Consider the following 17146-nt stretch of genomic DNA (forward strand, 5'->3'; position numbering starts at 1 on the left):
TAGGCACACAGTTAAGACTATAACCGATATTCGGTGTTTTTAAACTGTGAGGTGCCATGGGAGGCCTACAAGTTGGAAAATAAAAAATGTATTGATTTGTGTATGTTGTGATTCTTGAAACAGAAAGGTTATTCCGTAAAGCTGGCTGGATAAATTTTGAATTTGACTATAGATAACGGCTAGCCACCTTGGTTTTCATAAATTCTGAAGAAAGCTGAGAGAGAGACTATGGATGACAATATATTACTTGAAATATTCTTCATCTCTCTTGACTTTGTTTTTCTCATGCTCAGAATATCCTTAACTCCATTTTTTGTCAGACTCATTAATATCAGCAGGTAAATGAAAATTACTTGCCTGTTTGGTGAATGAAAAACGTGCTTGACCTCCAACAAGCTGTGGATTCGAATCTCACTGTCAGCATGGATGTGCGCAAAAGTCTTTAGGTGAAAAACGTTTTCTGTCGCTCGGTGTAAGATTGCCGCCCTGCTTATCGGAGACATGAAGTTGCTAGAAAACATTTTGATATCTAGGATAGACTTGCCTGGTCTGTCTGTCTCTTAATCCGCCGACGGTACTAAAATGTTCAAGTTTAATTTCAGTGCCATATCCGCTTAGACTATTAATCCAGTTTTACTTATTTTTTTCTTAGAAATATTGCAATACTTAATTTAGAATCTCTGATACCTTCGCTCCGTCTTACAAATACCAGTTCTATTTTCGACCTACGCGTTCATGTGCGCTACCCGCTCGAATTAGAATCTATAATTCCTTCACTTGCTTCCAAACAGGCACAGTTGGAACTGACGCGTTCTTCTCATCGATTTTCTGAAAATTGCCAGCTAAAATATATTAAAATCGAAATGTAGCTTTTAATATCGGTTTTATACTCTTTTAAGAGCATTTCTCAAAACGCGTAAGGATATATTCTCAGACTCTTCCTGGATTAAACTTATTGAAATTCTGTATTTAGAATATTTGGGAGAATTTGTCGAACTATTTCTGTTTTTAAAAGATTGCAACGCAAGTATTTGCAGGAGCAAATACTTAAGTATAAGTATATATATATATATATATATATATACACACACACACAAGAACTATATGGATATATTCTGGAATATATCGCTATGGTTCAGTCTTGGTTATACACGAATTATTTTATTGATAAAATTATTCAATAAAATAATTATATTAATTTTTATATAATAAATTATTTTATTATATTAAAATTATATTTAATATATAATATAATAATTTTAATATAATAAAATTATTATATTATATATTACAATATTAATTCCACACTGGTTGGATGGAATATGAATATTAGTATATTAGAATCTCTAGAAAAATGTATTGAGTCATTTCAGTTTTTAATGGGAGGTAGGAGCGTCACAATTAGCAAAAAAAAAAAAAATTATATTTACATAAGCCAAAGATGGCGCAAGTTTCATAAGCAGCAGGCACTCTAACTTTTGACACACCAGTCCGGTTTTCTTACAGAAGTATCACATTAGATAGAACAGTTTGAATACCGTAAACTTGCGTAAGGCATCATAATTCTTGTGTAATCATCCATTAGGCCTAACACAACTGTTGCAATAATGGCTGACGTCTTTGTACAAGAATGCTGTTACCAACCAGACATTTTATGATGGCAGTGATAATTTGCTTGCTGTCCGCGTGGTTAGCCTAGTGGCTGTGCGCTTCGCAACCATATAACTGGGGAAGGAGTGTCCCAGATTCGATTTCCGTCGAAGGCGTGAGGAATTTAAGGATCTTCCTCAGCCATAGCCAAGTTAGCCGGTCTTGGGCACGGACAGTAGGGTTTTTTTCCCACCAGTTTATCTGGCGTTTTTCATCCATTAGGATGAAAAACGCCAGATAAAATGCAAGCAGGCAAACCGGCCCTGTGAACACACACGGATCTACAGCCATAAATACTTAACCCCCTATGAGGGGGGGGGCTCAACTCGCCCCAACAGGGACGGGAGAGAAAAAAGGAGGAAACTCCATACGAATAAATAAAATAAATTTGCTCGCTTGTTTTTTCTCTTTCAAACTACAAGAGTAATATAAGTTCACAGTGTTTGGTGCTTTAAGATTACCACAGTCTTCTAAAATTGAACGATCAGTATTTAAATACTACTATTTGAATTTACTTAGAATAACGTAGGTTTAAGGGGGGGGGAACACTGAAGGATAAAGAAAACTATTGTGGTCTATTATTTTTATTAATTGGTGTTGAATCCTCCTTTAACAGATTTCGAACATGAGCGGCGTCACCTACACGAAGTTGTTTTGCCCGAGCTGCAGCGTCGGTGTTCATCGCTCGGAGTGGATGTCCTTTTTGTGGACATTCAACACGGTGCCGAAGATGATGTCATCACCTGTCCTGCGTTGTTCGACCAGCAGTTGGAAGAAATCGAAGACTGCCATCGAACTTCGTTGGGCCACTTCATGCTTGTGAGTATGCAACTGAAAAAAAAAAAAAAGTTTGAAATTGATATATCGAAGGACTAACATTTAACTGGAATTCTTTGATGTTCACAATGGTTCTAATATTTGATAGATACACATTTTTTTTCTAAATGGATACGCAATTATTTTGTTAAATGCCGACATATGAAAAATTAACAAACGAAAGTTCAAAAAGTTCATAAGGAAGCCCTGTTTTCTCGGCATCTGTAAGGCATCAATATAGAAGCCGTAGGTATCAAAAATTCCCTTTGTACGGGGAAATCTCTCTCTCTCCTATCCAATAAAGTGGAATCTTTCCGAACAAAGAGAACCAATTTTGTCACTGCGAAGATGGTGTTGCGCATGTAACAAGAAGAATAGTATCAAAGGTAATCCCATTGCCTGTCTCAAAAGAACGTGACGCTAGGAGTTCCCTAGTGCTCAAAACAAGATTATCCACGCGTTGTCCCTATAACTGTTAACGCTATCTGTTAGTTTCAATAAAAAATAAAATAATAAAAATTGTCTGGTTTCCTTGGAAACGATTTTTTTAAAGTAATATGAATCTAAAAGAAGTCTGCACATTGCATTACTGCTAGGTATTTTGTTGTTTCAGAACAACACGATCTTTTCAAGTCTGTATACTATTTTAATTTAAACCATACCCTAGCTTGCTCATCGGTAAAGTTCAAATTGCTCTTTCTTACATAATTTTCTTACCTGCACTCAAAAAACACAATAGAAACAATTTTAATGAAGAAAATGTATCATACCTTAGGCTGTCGTGTTCCAGACCCGATATGCATTTTATTGATGCAGTGAATTAATTTTCCCAATAAATATAGGCTTTGCCTTGTGTGGGAGAGATGCAGTCAAGTCACTGCATCATAGTAACAAACAGCCAAATTCTGTCACTCTTCTTTTTTGTTCTTTGAATTCATTCGTAGTTCAGTTTGCGTGTCATTATTCTTCTGTTATTGTATTTTTTATATTGATGGGAAACACTGAATCTTACAGAACCTCACCGCTAGTACTTCAGTATACTGTGTAGATACTTATGGCCAAAAACGAAACTTGGCGATCTTTCTTGACGAGCTTTAGGTTGTCATCCTTTGGGAACAGTGGTCGAGAGAGTGTTTTAGATAACGATTTAAGTTGGGGTTTTATGTTACAAACAACTAAGACTATTTTGCTCTATGAAAAAGCCCTTATGAAGGTTCTTCGTGTCATGCGATTTGAACATGGTCTTTCCGAGTGAAGGGAGAAAATAGAATACAAAATAGGAAAGAAATATGAAACAAGTCAATATATATAGACAGTGACCAGCCATTACTTGTATTTCATTGCAATTACTTGGAAAATATGGGAATCATGGATGCTATTTCAGTTGTTAGCAGCTCCAGAATTTACTTATAGGAAAATAAAAACACGTGTTTGTGATAACCATGGGAATAGGCTCATTGTTGTCACTTAGTCCAATTATCCTCCGTGTAGAATCTTTAAGGATTTCAGTGCAGCATCCCAAATTTAAGAGCAGTATTCTAAGATTTGGCGGATTTATATGAAGTTGGGTATGTATGTCCTGGAAGTATTACTGCACTTAATTTCATACAAAGAAACGGGGGGGGGAGTGATATTCGAAACGAAACAGGAGGTACACTTTTGGAGATTTGGTGATTATACATGTGATATTGTGTGGTATGCTTATGCCATTAAAGAATCAAAGTCAATGTCATCTCGAAATCGCCTGTAATTGTCGAAGTAATGGAAGCTTGATGCGACTTCTTTTTGAGAGAAAGAAGGTGTGTTTGGATCGTATGCGCTACTCTTCAGTGGAATGAAGTTGCATTATCCTGGAAGTTAAGAACGACGGCCATCCACTAGGACACAACGCGATTCACCAGAGGAAAAAACTGACACATCGCTTAAAAAAAGGTAGAAGAAAGACCACGAAATGATATTTGAGAGGATAAAGTTGCACAAGTTTCCCCGAATCTTTCCATAGCACATGTCCAGAAATGAGTATTATGTAGTTAAGGAGGCCCCACTTGATGCGACGCTAACGGTATCCATACTGGCGGTTCATAATTAATTCCAGGTAGTGAAGGAGATGATTACTATTCTCTACTGATTTACAGAAAACTGAGAATGGTATACCCCGACGATAGTTAGGCGGAAAAACATTTAGAAATGACTAATTTCCATGGGTACAAAATGAAAAGTTAAAGAATATGGAAGCGCCGTGTCATATTCTTTTGAGTAATAATCCTGGGACATATTTTCTGATATTCTGATGCTATCAGACTATCCGCTAATTGAGAAATACCATCTGAAGCATAAAATGCGGACATGAAGACTTTGGGTTAGTACCATCAGAATACTCGAATCAAGACTAGAAGCTTTGATGTCTAGGCTGTCAAGATTTTCCTGGTGCCTTTCTAACAACAGATCCAAGGGCCATGCGAGTTTCGGTGAGATAATCTGTTATCAACGCAAGAGTCGGGAGAATAATGATGCCGAGAAGTCACCTTATTTCTTTAGATTTGTCTTCGAGAAGAGATAAAGGTGTAACCATGGATGGACAAAATTGCAACAAGTCAATTTGGACAGGAACAAAAGGCACGACTATCGTTTGCACTGGGAGAAGTTTCCTTTCTGTTCCTTTCAAATCTAATTTCAATTTATTCGTAGTTTGTCAACTACCGAGAACTCTTGAATGTGGAAGTCTTTGGGTTCCCTTGTAAAGGTTCCCTTGCCATTGGTAACTTGATTAAAACAAGTATTTCAATCAGGAGAATAAAAACAACAGATACATGAATGAGAAGAACCATATATCCGATTGTGATCAAATTACCAACAGGGATAAATAACATCTTCAGCCTACTTTTTAATATGAATTCCCCTCATTGGTTCCTGTAAGCTTGACAGCAGATTAGTTCTGTAGTGAGATGGCCCAGAAACCCTACTCTACAAATATGGTTCGTTTTCAAGTCAATTCAAGTCTGCAGTAAACAGGATAGCATCGAAGCATGATTAAATATATTTGCTACCTAAAAGAGAGTCATTTTGAGACGAGATCAAGGTTTTTCAAGATTCGTTAACTGCTTGTCGGAAAAAAAATATGCCGTTTGCGATCTTTACTTAAGTTAGTGGCGTTGTGTCAGTTTGATTTAAGTGGGACCGTTACCATTTTTACAATTAGACAGACCATTATATGTTACAAAATATAATAATAAAATTAGCCTGTGGTACATAATCCAAAAGCTCGGTTCCTTCGCTGTACTAAGGAAAGACATCACTATACTAGCATGCTACTGCTTTGTTTCGCGATTGAGCTCATGACCAAATCGATCACCTCAAACAACAAAACACTGCAGTAGTTTTTCGTAACAGTTACAGCATCCTAAGTAGGCTGGTGCCGTGGTATTAGCTGAAGCTATATTGACTTTCGTGTGCAAGTTGCTTTCCCTTATTCTTTCCTGTTTTCAGGGCTTTGGTCTCGGCACTAAAGATAACTTTTTGCTGAAAACATAGTCACACTAGCACTAGAAAACGAAATATCTGGGTAATGTTGCATTAGGAATATGTATTTGTATCTATATAACAGTATATGCAGTTGCACTAGGTTGTTTTCAATTAGTTGCATTAGTGGATATATTTTCCTATCAGTGCTTTATCTCTCATACCGCTTTTTTAAGATTGCCTGATTTGTTGGATCGCAGCTTCGAATATTTCCTTTTAGTTTTGTGATTCTTAAGTCATATTAACAGCCATTATATCATTACATCTTTTTTATTACACACATATTACATATATACACAGCAGTTCTTCCATTTATTTTTAAACACTGAATTATTATAACTTCTAATTTTAATAAACAAAATTAGCATTTCTGTAATAATCAAAAATTAATGTTTGATTTAAAAAAAGCGGTATTCGTTTGCACTGTATTAGGTAAGCTATGACAACCTTTAATAGATATTTGTCATAATGCAGATAAAATAAGGCTGGAGAACGATGGATAACTCGAAATTAAAAAGATGGCTTGTAATTTCGTAATATTTTACATTCCTTTCTAAGTACTCATCTCCAATAAGAGAAGTCGTTTACTTCAGCAGATAAATATTTCATTAAGTCTTTTGATGGTTCTTTTTTGCATAGTTCTGTGCAATTAAAGGACATCGGCTTGAGGGCTCCATCTGCTGAATTAATAATAGGATACCTTGCAGTAAAAACCAAAAATTTTTTCTCTCTCTCTGTTCTTACCAACCCCATTGCTGGGATTAGCTGAGCACAGTGCAATAAATTGGAAAATAAAATATATCGGTCCAAAATAATCCTAAACTTGCTGGTTTTAATAAGAGGGATTTCCTATCATGCTACCTTCCCCTGTTCGAAAAGCTTAATGGCCTGGAGACACACTGCACCACCCACTCCGGTATATGCCCCAGAAATCTCTTCCTCCAGTATTCGGTTTACTTTCAAATATAAATGTTTTCATTTCGTAGTCAAATCCCAATAAAGCAGTAATAACTTGAAAAAGATACTTGAAAAGCAAAACACAGCAGAATGAAGGTGGCGTTTTTTTAATCCGCACTAACAAAGTGATATTGCAATTCTCTTATTTTTCATCTTCACATCTATCGCAGCCTGTAGTCATTTAAATTGTTACTAATTTGCACTTGTCGCCCTCCAGCACCTTCGGTCTCTCCTACTGTAATATTACGTGAACTAAACAAGAGATTACAAGTACTTTGCAGGGGTATACTGATCCAGTTTTTCCTGAGCGTTCGTCGCTAAATTCTTTCTGGTTGGTGAACAACGTCAGTGCTCCTCTCGCCAAATACTTTCCTAAGAGGACTTATTGATTATCAATAACTTTAATAAAAGTGGACAAAAGCCTTAAGTTTTCTGCAGGTAATTTGCATAACATCAAGAAATATTCGAAAGAAACTGCGGGGTAATCATAAGGCTATCATCCTTTGAGATTACTGCCGCAGTTTTTTTTTCTTTTCTTTTCTTCCATACAATACTTAATGTGATGCACATTACTTACCTGTGTAAAATTTAAGGACTTTTATCTACTTTCCTTAAAAGTACAGTAGCCCACGGCACGGTCTTTTACTAGCTCTTTCTTTAGTAAAAATAGATTATGGATGGGATTAAAAGAGCAGGTGATTGGGTCGCTGGATACATCCTCCATGCTAATCGATGGTAAGAGCATCGCGAAGAAAATATGCTGTCATTTTGAAGAGTTCTTCGCCATCTTAGGATAAATCTCCAAAATACAAAGTAGCACTTCGTCGATAGGCAATAGTTGCTCTAAGAGAATGGTCAGCCATCCATACAATACGGAAGCAGTTATATTGAAAAATATAAGAATCACTGTAATATTTAGCAACATCTGGAGTAAATGTAGATTATTGCAGTCAAACAGATTCAGTTTATGCTGCTTGGTTAATTTTTGAACGGATTTTTTAATTAAAATTAACCCAAATCAAAAATCAACCAACGTAAGAATCGACTAAAAAGATGGGAATAGTGCCTCCACTTGGTGACTAGAATCGAATGTCTTTTTTTTTTCTAAGTATTATCTCAGTTATTACGAGGTGGTGAAACGTATAGAGTAAATTTAAATCTCTCAAAGGTACCTTAACTATTTAAATTTTTCACTTCATCGCCTTAGTTTCTTCGCTGGTAATTGAAAACGCCCATTAGCCATTCTTTCAGCAGTAGTCTTGACTTTAGAGTTCTTGTTATGCGATGGTTGTCCTCAGAATGGACTTCAGTTACACACCAGCCTTTGCTCTTCATCTTCAAAAATCAAAATCTCATATTTTGATCTTATTTCGATGAATATAATAAAGAATTACAGTAGTATTCACATATTATAAAGAAAATCACTGCAAACAATACTTCTGACAGTTTATATTACTCTAATAGCGATTGCATCTCTGGATGCAAGAAAGCAATGGTTTTTTTTTCGACCCTGCTAGAAGAGGAAAGTCCGTTGCCATGGAAACAAGGACTTGATTACAGTTTGGATTGCCGTCCAGTTTATTGCCGATTCCGAAACGGCTCTAGTCATGTTTTCATCCACTGCTCTATAATTATCACTCCGCATCATCTGACTTCTTGACTCAGAGTTAAGGAAGTTCGTAAGACTTTATGAAGACGTGAAAAGGGGCGACAGCAACTATTGTGATGTCAAAAGCAGATGCCAAGATTTGCGTTGCAAGCGGATATTAAATTCGAAGAGCCTTATATTGTTACTGATTATCTCCGAAAGGAATTTCGTACTTCCTGCAAGACAAAAAAAAGTTTAAAGCTGACCTTCTTCCTGAGACAGGAACTCCCTACCTCCGATTTCCATAGGCAACAAAAGTTCCCTTGTAAGAACTACCGTGGTTTATTTTCATGTGATATCCGTTTACTTCCCCTCCTGGTCTTATAAGTATGTCAAACAACGAGAGGAAATATCTTTTCAAGTTTATATCGGTAAAGTGTATCATTATATCTGTTTTAATGACGTGGAGTGCTTTTTGTGGTTTCATGTACGATAAAAAAAAGTTGGATAGTTGGAAACGTAGCAATATATTTATGAAATACTTTGAAGCGGTCGCTAAGTAGCTTGCTTAAAGTTGACAGCTGATAAGTCCAATAACTGTCAATACTAAGAGCATATGTATATAATTTCTTTGAAATCATAATATAATTTATAACAAGTGAAAAAACTTAAATAGCTAACTCTAATCCAGAGTATTTTTAAAATAAGGTAAAACACCGTTTTACTATTTTCATATTGATAATACAATAAATTATCAAAAATTTTATTTGCTACCTTATAAGGACTATAAGGACTATTTACTAATCCCAGTTCTCACTTTAATACGAAAGGCATATGTTACCTTTTGTTGTAATAGTTTTTGATGCGTTGCTCAGTGAGGTTCTTCAACACCCGTTTCATCAAACCGTTCCTGCACAAATCTCGTTTTGATACAGAAAGGGTCTTCAAAGAACTGTTGCCATAAATAAACACAATTGTATAGAATGTTATATTAGGCAACAGTGTTAAGAATTCCCGTCACAGGAATCGGGGGTTGTACAACTGCACATTAAAAAAAATAGCCCAGACAATGATACTTCCGCCACCAAACTTCGCAGTTGGAACAACACATTCATGTAGCGTTCTTCTGTCATCCGCCAACCCAGACTCGTCCACCAGATGGTGAAGCTTAATTCATCACTCCGGAGAATGGCTTTCCACTCCTGAGTCCAGTGGTGGAGAGCTTTACAATACTCCAACGCTTGATGCTTCTATTGTTGATGTTAGGCTTTCATACGGCTGCGCAGTCAGGAAAATCCATGTTCCCATGTAACGAGTATTTCAACCGAGGATTCGCATTTTTTCCCCACCATGCACTTTAGCTCTTGATGGTTCCGCTCTGTGATTTATGTGGCCTGCCTTGTCGTGATTGTGCTGTTGTTGTTCCTAGGCGTTTTCACTATACAATAACATTCTTGCAGTTCATCGAGTAGCAATATGGCCCATTTTACTGCGAATATTTGCTTATGAAGATTGCAAGACTGTACTTCCTTTTATACCTGTATGATACATGATGCATATATTCATATCAACTAATAAGAAGGGGCGTTCGAATATATTTGATCACATAGTATACATGACTATTGCATTAATTCATTCTTGGAATCTTTCTGGTCTGGTTCTCGCTGATGAGACCAAGTTGGATACCGATCTGGATAGTGACTCTTCCCATAATGAATAGCAATATATGTACAAAACGAAGTGTGCCTTGTATATGTACACTGAAGATGCTTCACCACAAACTTTATTTGCTTACACTTGGGTAAAGAATTAGCAAAGAATATAATTTCTTGGCAAGTACAAGTTAAGACTCTAATTTGTTTCTACATTCCTTTTATTTCGTTAATCAAAACGGGATAACGTTATTTTTGTCACTCCCTTTTTTTATAAGCATCCCATTTATATAAGTTTATGAACGTGTGTATGGAGTCCCCGAATGATTCCGAAATTCCTCCCAAAAGACCAAACATGGAACTTATTGAAGCCACTTCAGGACCCCAGCAAAATAGGTTGTGGTCTGACGTTGGCAATGACCATCATTTGCTGCCAAAATACATTATTTATTCACAAATGTCCATTTCCGATATCGATCACTCGGCCTGTTGGTGAAATCGGAGGAACATTCACTCCGCCAACCAAGGTAACAACTGTCCACATTTCGCTAGCATGCCTTTTTTGTTTTTGTTTTTTTAAATCATTATGGTGATATTTAGTATTCCGGAAAAGTTGTTTGCTGTAGAGTATTATGTTTCATGACCATACGAATGCAATAGGTCAATCTATTCAGAAAATAAAAAGAGATGCCTTTCAGTAAAACAACAGTTACGAAGAAGGCAATATTATCACAAAAAAAACAAATTATAACAAATGAAGACAATATATTTATGTGGAGTAACATTCAAGTTCTTCATTGGAATCTAACAAATCTGTGCGTGAGGAATCTGTGGTATTTAAAAGTGAGCATTCTGCTACATAATATAACCGAGTTTGTTGAGCGTGTAATTTTCTAGTATGATGCGCTGTTTCAATTCATAACAAGGAATATTCTTTCAAGTCGAACAACCAAATGTAGTTGTATTGTACTTAATTGAACATGCTGATGAAAGGAATGGACTATCCTTCAAGAATGATACAACACAATTAGATCATTGGTTTTGAACTTCAACACTTCTCTCTATTCGATAAATTGTAGTTTCAAGAGGCACGAGATAATGAAGTGTATAAAAATCACGTAATCCTCTTAACCCTCACACGAAGAGAAAGACTGAGCGCGACAAGAGTGGTACTCAGGTTTATTTTTGATGTTTACTGAAAGAACCAGTCGATTGCAATCATTTTCATCCCCCTCTCTAAGAGCTAAACAGCAGCATCACGTTCCAAGCAAGCCTAAATCTATTGGATGAGAATCAGTCTTCAAAATAGACGTCGATTATGCTTTGAATATCATCAAAGCCTATAAAAATCAATTGTTATTTAATTTTCTTTATGTATCAAAATAAGTAAGATTTATTTACGTCTGTAATACAATATTGATTCTGTATTACTAAATAAATAGTTTGCTATTAAGCCTGGGAGATTGGCATATTTGTTATTTCACGTACATTAGCGAAACTGTTCTAATACATGAATGGATTGCGCACACACTTATACCAAGCTTTCCGGTTGCATTATATGTTAACATTGTCACAGTGTTACGAGAACAATGATACTGAACTCTAGGTATGTGCTCAACATAAAGGAACCATTAATTTCATAGCAGACGATTGACTGAAATGTTGTTACATACCAAAACTGTAAGATGAACGACTCTAGCAAAACATTAATGTAATCAGAGAATTAATTGTATTGCGTTTTCTTCGCAAGCAAAATGTTAATCGCATGCTGTCATTAAAATGTATCTGTTCACACAGTTATTCACTGATTCCATCGTTTAATTTAACAAATTATTTTTCTTTAATACTTGTTTTTGATTTACATTTAAATTTTAATACGCAAGCATTTAAAAACAAAATGAAAGTAATCTTCTTCCTACGTAACCGTAAGCCCACCCACGTTACTATAAATTTCGAACCTCTCTTGGGTGCGATTGCCACTTTTAAACATTGCTTTGTCCGTCTTCTATTATGACAGGAACAAGAGGAGGGAATGTCTATAGAGGAATCGGGAGTTCCGTCAGTGCAAAATAATACCAAGCCGATTTCCATCACTGTCAGTTTGACTGAAAACTCCGAAACTGGAGTTGCTCGAAGTAATTATAGGGAATACTCGTGGAATATGGCCTGTTATCACTTCAGCGACAACACTGCGTCACCCCCACTCTCACAGTGTCTGAACTGTTCTTGGACGTGACTTGCGGTAACACGCTGATCTTTCTCTTGCGCGTGAAAGAAATCTTAAGCGAACAGAGAAAGCCGTGACGGCAGACTTAGGATAATGGAAATCGCCCTTTAAACGCTCTTGTCTGATTGATCTTTGATAGCCTGTCGGCATTGCTTTTTTGTTCGTCTTTTTTTTTATGGCAAGAACTTTTTTACTTTTTATGGCAAGAAGATAGCTTTTTTTTTTAACCCATAAGAACTTCTAGAAAGATCCTTGTTGCGTTTGTAATAAAGGAAAGTAGCTTCAAAAGCATATTTTACTGAAAATAACTTCAATTCATATGTGTTGACATAGTGGGGAAAAAATCATGACAGCAATGGCTATCTCCTAAATATCTCAAGGCGGTGTGTGCCATCTTTACAAACAGAAGTAGGAAAACAACGAAAATTAATCATACTCGTTACATTTATATCAACAGATTAAGATTTCTTCCTTGTGGAATATAGCAATCAATAGCTTTTAGATTGGTTGAACAGCAGCGAACCGCAATGAATCAGTGCTACCAGTGAGCTGTTTCTTATAAATACTATCATTTCGCAAAAACGTTAATGGTGTTAGATTATTTTAACGGTCCATCATCAATTGTGGAAAGTAAGAGTGAAATAAATATGTGATCAGTTGAACTCATTACTTACAATGACATTATTTACAAATTTAATTTTTACTATAATTTAATAATATAACTAATTATAATAATTGGTAGTGTTTACGTATGTTAGCTAAAACTATCAATTGTAATATAGTTATCCATACCAAATGTCAACAAACGCTTTTGAATAGTTTAGAAAATGAGAGGGTGGGATTCATCTTGGTTGAGGATGGATACTTTCAAGTGAATTATTACTGCACTGTGGTAACAGAATTAGCCTATCGGGAACCAACAATTAATTGACGTTATGGCTTGGAATCAAAATTTAAAAAAAAAAACACTAATAAAAGGAATAATATGTGGGTACTTCGCCAGAGTTCTTCGTCATCTTAAAATTCTTTGGTATAATGGATTTACTGTATTATCGTTTCAAATGAAGGCTGGACATGGAAATTGGCTTAGTTAGCGGGCTTTCAAGTGAGATGGTATCACAGACAACCACATTATTGATCAATTAGCAATGCTGTTGCTAGCATCACTGAGCATTGAAAGATCAACTGTGGCATAGGTGGAAAAATTTATACTGAAAAATACAAGAAACTGGCATGCAGTCCACAAAGCACCCCCCCCCGTCTTATTCTCAGATTCGACTGTGGGGAGCTGAAAAAGTTATATGAAAATATTAATCCTAAGCAATCGACACGTGTAGGTATCAGACTATTTTTCACATATTTTTCCTGTCTGGTGACAGTGGTGTTATGGCATCGTTGCTTCTCTTGGTTATTTTAGTACTCTGGACAATTTTAAGTTGTCTTGTGCAGAAGATGCAGGCAAGTATCGTCACGTCATACTGCGAGCAATGGAAGTGTGGGAATAGGAGTGCAGCCTAGAATTGGACACGAGTCATTCCAGGTATGAATTCTAGAAAAAGCACTCGTGGAAAGAGTCGGAAACCGTTGGTTGAAGACCAAATTTTTGTCCTCTGTAAACATTTATATATACGTATGTATATAATGTTATGCTGCAAAACTGTACATATACTTTGGCTGTTAAAATATTTTCCTGCTTATCTACATTCAATATAATTATTTTTATCTTGTGATATCATGATTTAACAAATTTCTAATATCCAAATGCTTTCTAGATGGTAGCACGTAAAAAAAAAAAAAACACCTCACTGAATGTTTAGTTCAAATGTGGCTGTAATATAGTCCTATAGAGTTTAGCCATTTTCTTATCCGTCGCTTTTTAATTTCAGACGATGATGGTAAAGCCACCTTGACTGATTCCGATATGAATACTTTCCTAGCTTATGTGCACATGGATGTTCTATTTTTTTAATTTTATCTGAGTACATCTTAGACCACTAAATAGTCTTCTACCCGAATTTTAATGATGTATCTATCACAGTCCGAAATGTCTTTGTGCTGTGTCTGATTCAAACCGTAATGTAAACTCAAATTCTCAACATATTTAGCAGAAAGGCCATCACATTTTTTTACTTCAATCCTTCCACGTCTCTAGTTTCACATTCATTTTTCCAAGTTTTTTTTTCTTTCCTTGCATTCCATTCAAATAGCATTCATAGTGCATATTACACCATAGTGTTACCCACCCAGCTACTGCGTTTTGTTGGTGTAGCTGATTAAGGTGTAAATTATTAAACAGATATTTTGTGTTTGGGCAAGGTGGAAAGGGGAAAAATGTTTTGAATATCTCGAATACTAAGCATGAATGTGAGTTTTTCAGTCTTTTTTTCTGTGTGCGTCGGGAGGGTTGATAAAGAAAAAATAAAACAAAACTGCTTAATAAAAAAAAGAGAAATAAGTACTGATTGGAATTCGTCAGTAATTGAGATAATCCCGGGTATTATAATTTAAACAAATTCATATTTACATAATATTTTAATTTAAAAAAGGTTAAATTTAAAAATATTTAACTCTACGTAGACGCATAAACGTCATTAATCTTCCGGAGACATCAGTAACGGAGTTCGAAATAAACTGCAGACGTTCAACTCTCCACCGACACTCAAGAATGCCAAAAAACCTTACCACATCGCATTCACTCCACTCTCTCTGTGTCTTTAATTTCTGATAGATGACTCCTTTGAAATAGAGGAGTGACTACTTAATCAGAATGGCACTTCACTCAAGAAGTTGCCCATTCATGTTCCATGATTGATTCCACATTGCTGAAATAGCAGCATTCCTTTGATTTGCAAATGTTACAACTAGGACTACTTTCTTTGTGGTTGGAACTGATTTTCTTGTCCTTAATTTAATACTTTAATTTAGTGGCAGTGTTAATTCGTTTCCTAAAGAAAAATCACAACAGCAACGTAGGATAAATAAAAACCTTGCTGACTGACTTCTGGTTTTAAATGCATTCTTGGTGTCTTATGACAACAGAAATTGGATTCCTGAACGTATCTTTGCAAAAATATGTCGCCTTTGTAACGAATTTTCATTTTTTTTCTCTAAGACATCCCGCTTTCTTTTTTCACACCCCGCTTCCTCCTATGGCGAAAATTGTTAATAACTTAGATGAGGTCATTAAGCGTACCGCCTCTTTGATCCACAATTATCTTTTTATGCTGCCTATTTTTGTCAGGTCGTAATTAGCTGTGATTATTAAGCCTGCTTCTCTGCCTTTTATAAAAAGATTTGCCGACACAGGAAAAATGTGAATATTACCTCAGGCTCCAATACACTATTTTGTTTGTAATAATTTGCATGGAATTATACCTTAATTATTAGTGGTGTGATACAAGGACATTTTTTCGTTTGTAGAGGCTTCTTGAGTTGACTTATTTACTCATTAAAAGGAACTGTTGAATGGAAAAGGCGAATATGAGTTAACTGAAGAAGAAGATGGAAGACTGTAACATAACAAGCGAAAATCCTACGTAAAAACGATGTAAATCTATGTTAACTCCTCCCTCAGATACGAGGTGAAATTCCATTATAAATAGTTATGTGAATGACCACTGTTAATCAAATGATTGGACTCATTAGTGAAGAAAAAATTCGCTCATGGAGTTTCAGAATATTCATTTTTATTTTTTTATCCCCGTATTTTATCTAATATAGTAGATGAGATATGGGTATATTTTCCTACTTCGAGATCCTTGTAAAGCCATTCTGGTCAAAGGACTTGTGACTCGCCTAACCTAACCGCCTTCTTCATTTGATTCCATCTCAATTGTTTTATATTTATTTCAGTGTCTTGTTGGGAACAAGTACCGACCGTATCCTCTTCCCATTGCCATCGAAGCTACTGAGTATTCTCCTATTTATGACGCAGCCTCTGAAGCTGGTTTGGATGTTTCCCTTCTGGACCAACGCTATCACCTGAACACCAATCTACTCCCTCCTGCGTATGTACTGGAAGATAGAGATTTTGAATTCAGGTACGCAATTTTGTTGTGTATTCTTATTAGAAATAAGTTCCTTCTGATTATATATTGGTGTATGTGAGACGAAAATATATCAATTCCATCGCTTGATATTAGATCTCTGCTCCACAGCTCTTATACTGATCGGTTTTGTTAGTTATATAACTTTTTGCAGTATCCATGATTGAATATTATAGTAGTCTAAAGGATCAAATTATTTTTCTATTTCAGTTGTTCCGTGGCATTATAATTTATACGGTGTGATGGGACTCTGTTATTCTCTTAACTCATAATTTATTGGCGGATTTTAGTGATGCTAGGAGCTTCGAAAATGTTCTCAAAGCACGTGATTAAGAAGTAAAATAAAACATTATCCTTAACCCGTTGAACCTTCTTCCTAATAATAACGACTTTTCTTAATGGATTATCTAATCCCCCTCCCCAGACATCGCAACTCAGTACTAATAAATCTTTCAAAAAATGTGGTAGAACGACATGTTCATGAAAAGGATCCACTATTAGCAAATGTAATTGGAACTTCACAAATGCTTTGCATCATCATCGAAACCTGGGCAATACTTATAAAAAGGCTCGGCATGTCAAGGCTGTTCTAAAGACCCACGGTGGTTCAAACACGCTAATAGGCAGGTATCTCTAATGAAGTAGCCACTGAGTGGTACATTATCTCTAATATCTCTGTTCCTTTTCTTAA

The 17146-nt window shown here is 35.8% G+C and overlaps 1 protein-coding gene across 1 annotated transcript in view; it reads left to right on the forward strand.

Annotated features, from left to right (window-relative positions):
• Positions 1-2315: 2315 nt before the first annotated feature.
• LOC150095871 (protein qui-1-like) overlaps positions 2316-17146 on the forward strand; it is a 126016-nt gene continuing 111185 nt past the window's right edge. The window contains exons 1-2 of the mRNA XM_090409551.1: positions 2316-2469; positions 16262-16449. Coding sequence (XP_090265677.1) covers positions 2464-2469; positions 16262-16449 — 194 coding nt within the window. The 5' untranslated portion in view covers positions 2316-2463. The remainder of the gene's footprint in view (positions 2470-16261; positions 16450-17146) is intronic.

The sequence above is a fragment of the Typopeltis vanoorti genome, chromosome 19 (genome assembly GCF_054136105.1).
Source record: "Typopeltis vanoorti isolate ZY-2024b chromosome 19, IOZ_Tvanoo_1.0, whole genome shotgun sequence".
NCBI lineage: Eukaryota > Metazoa > Arthropoda > Arachnida > Uropygi > Thelyphonidae > Typopeltis > Typopeltis vanoorti.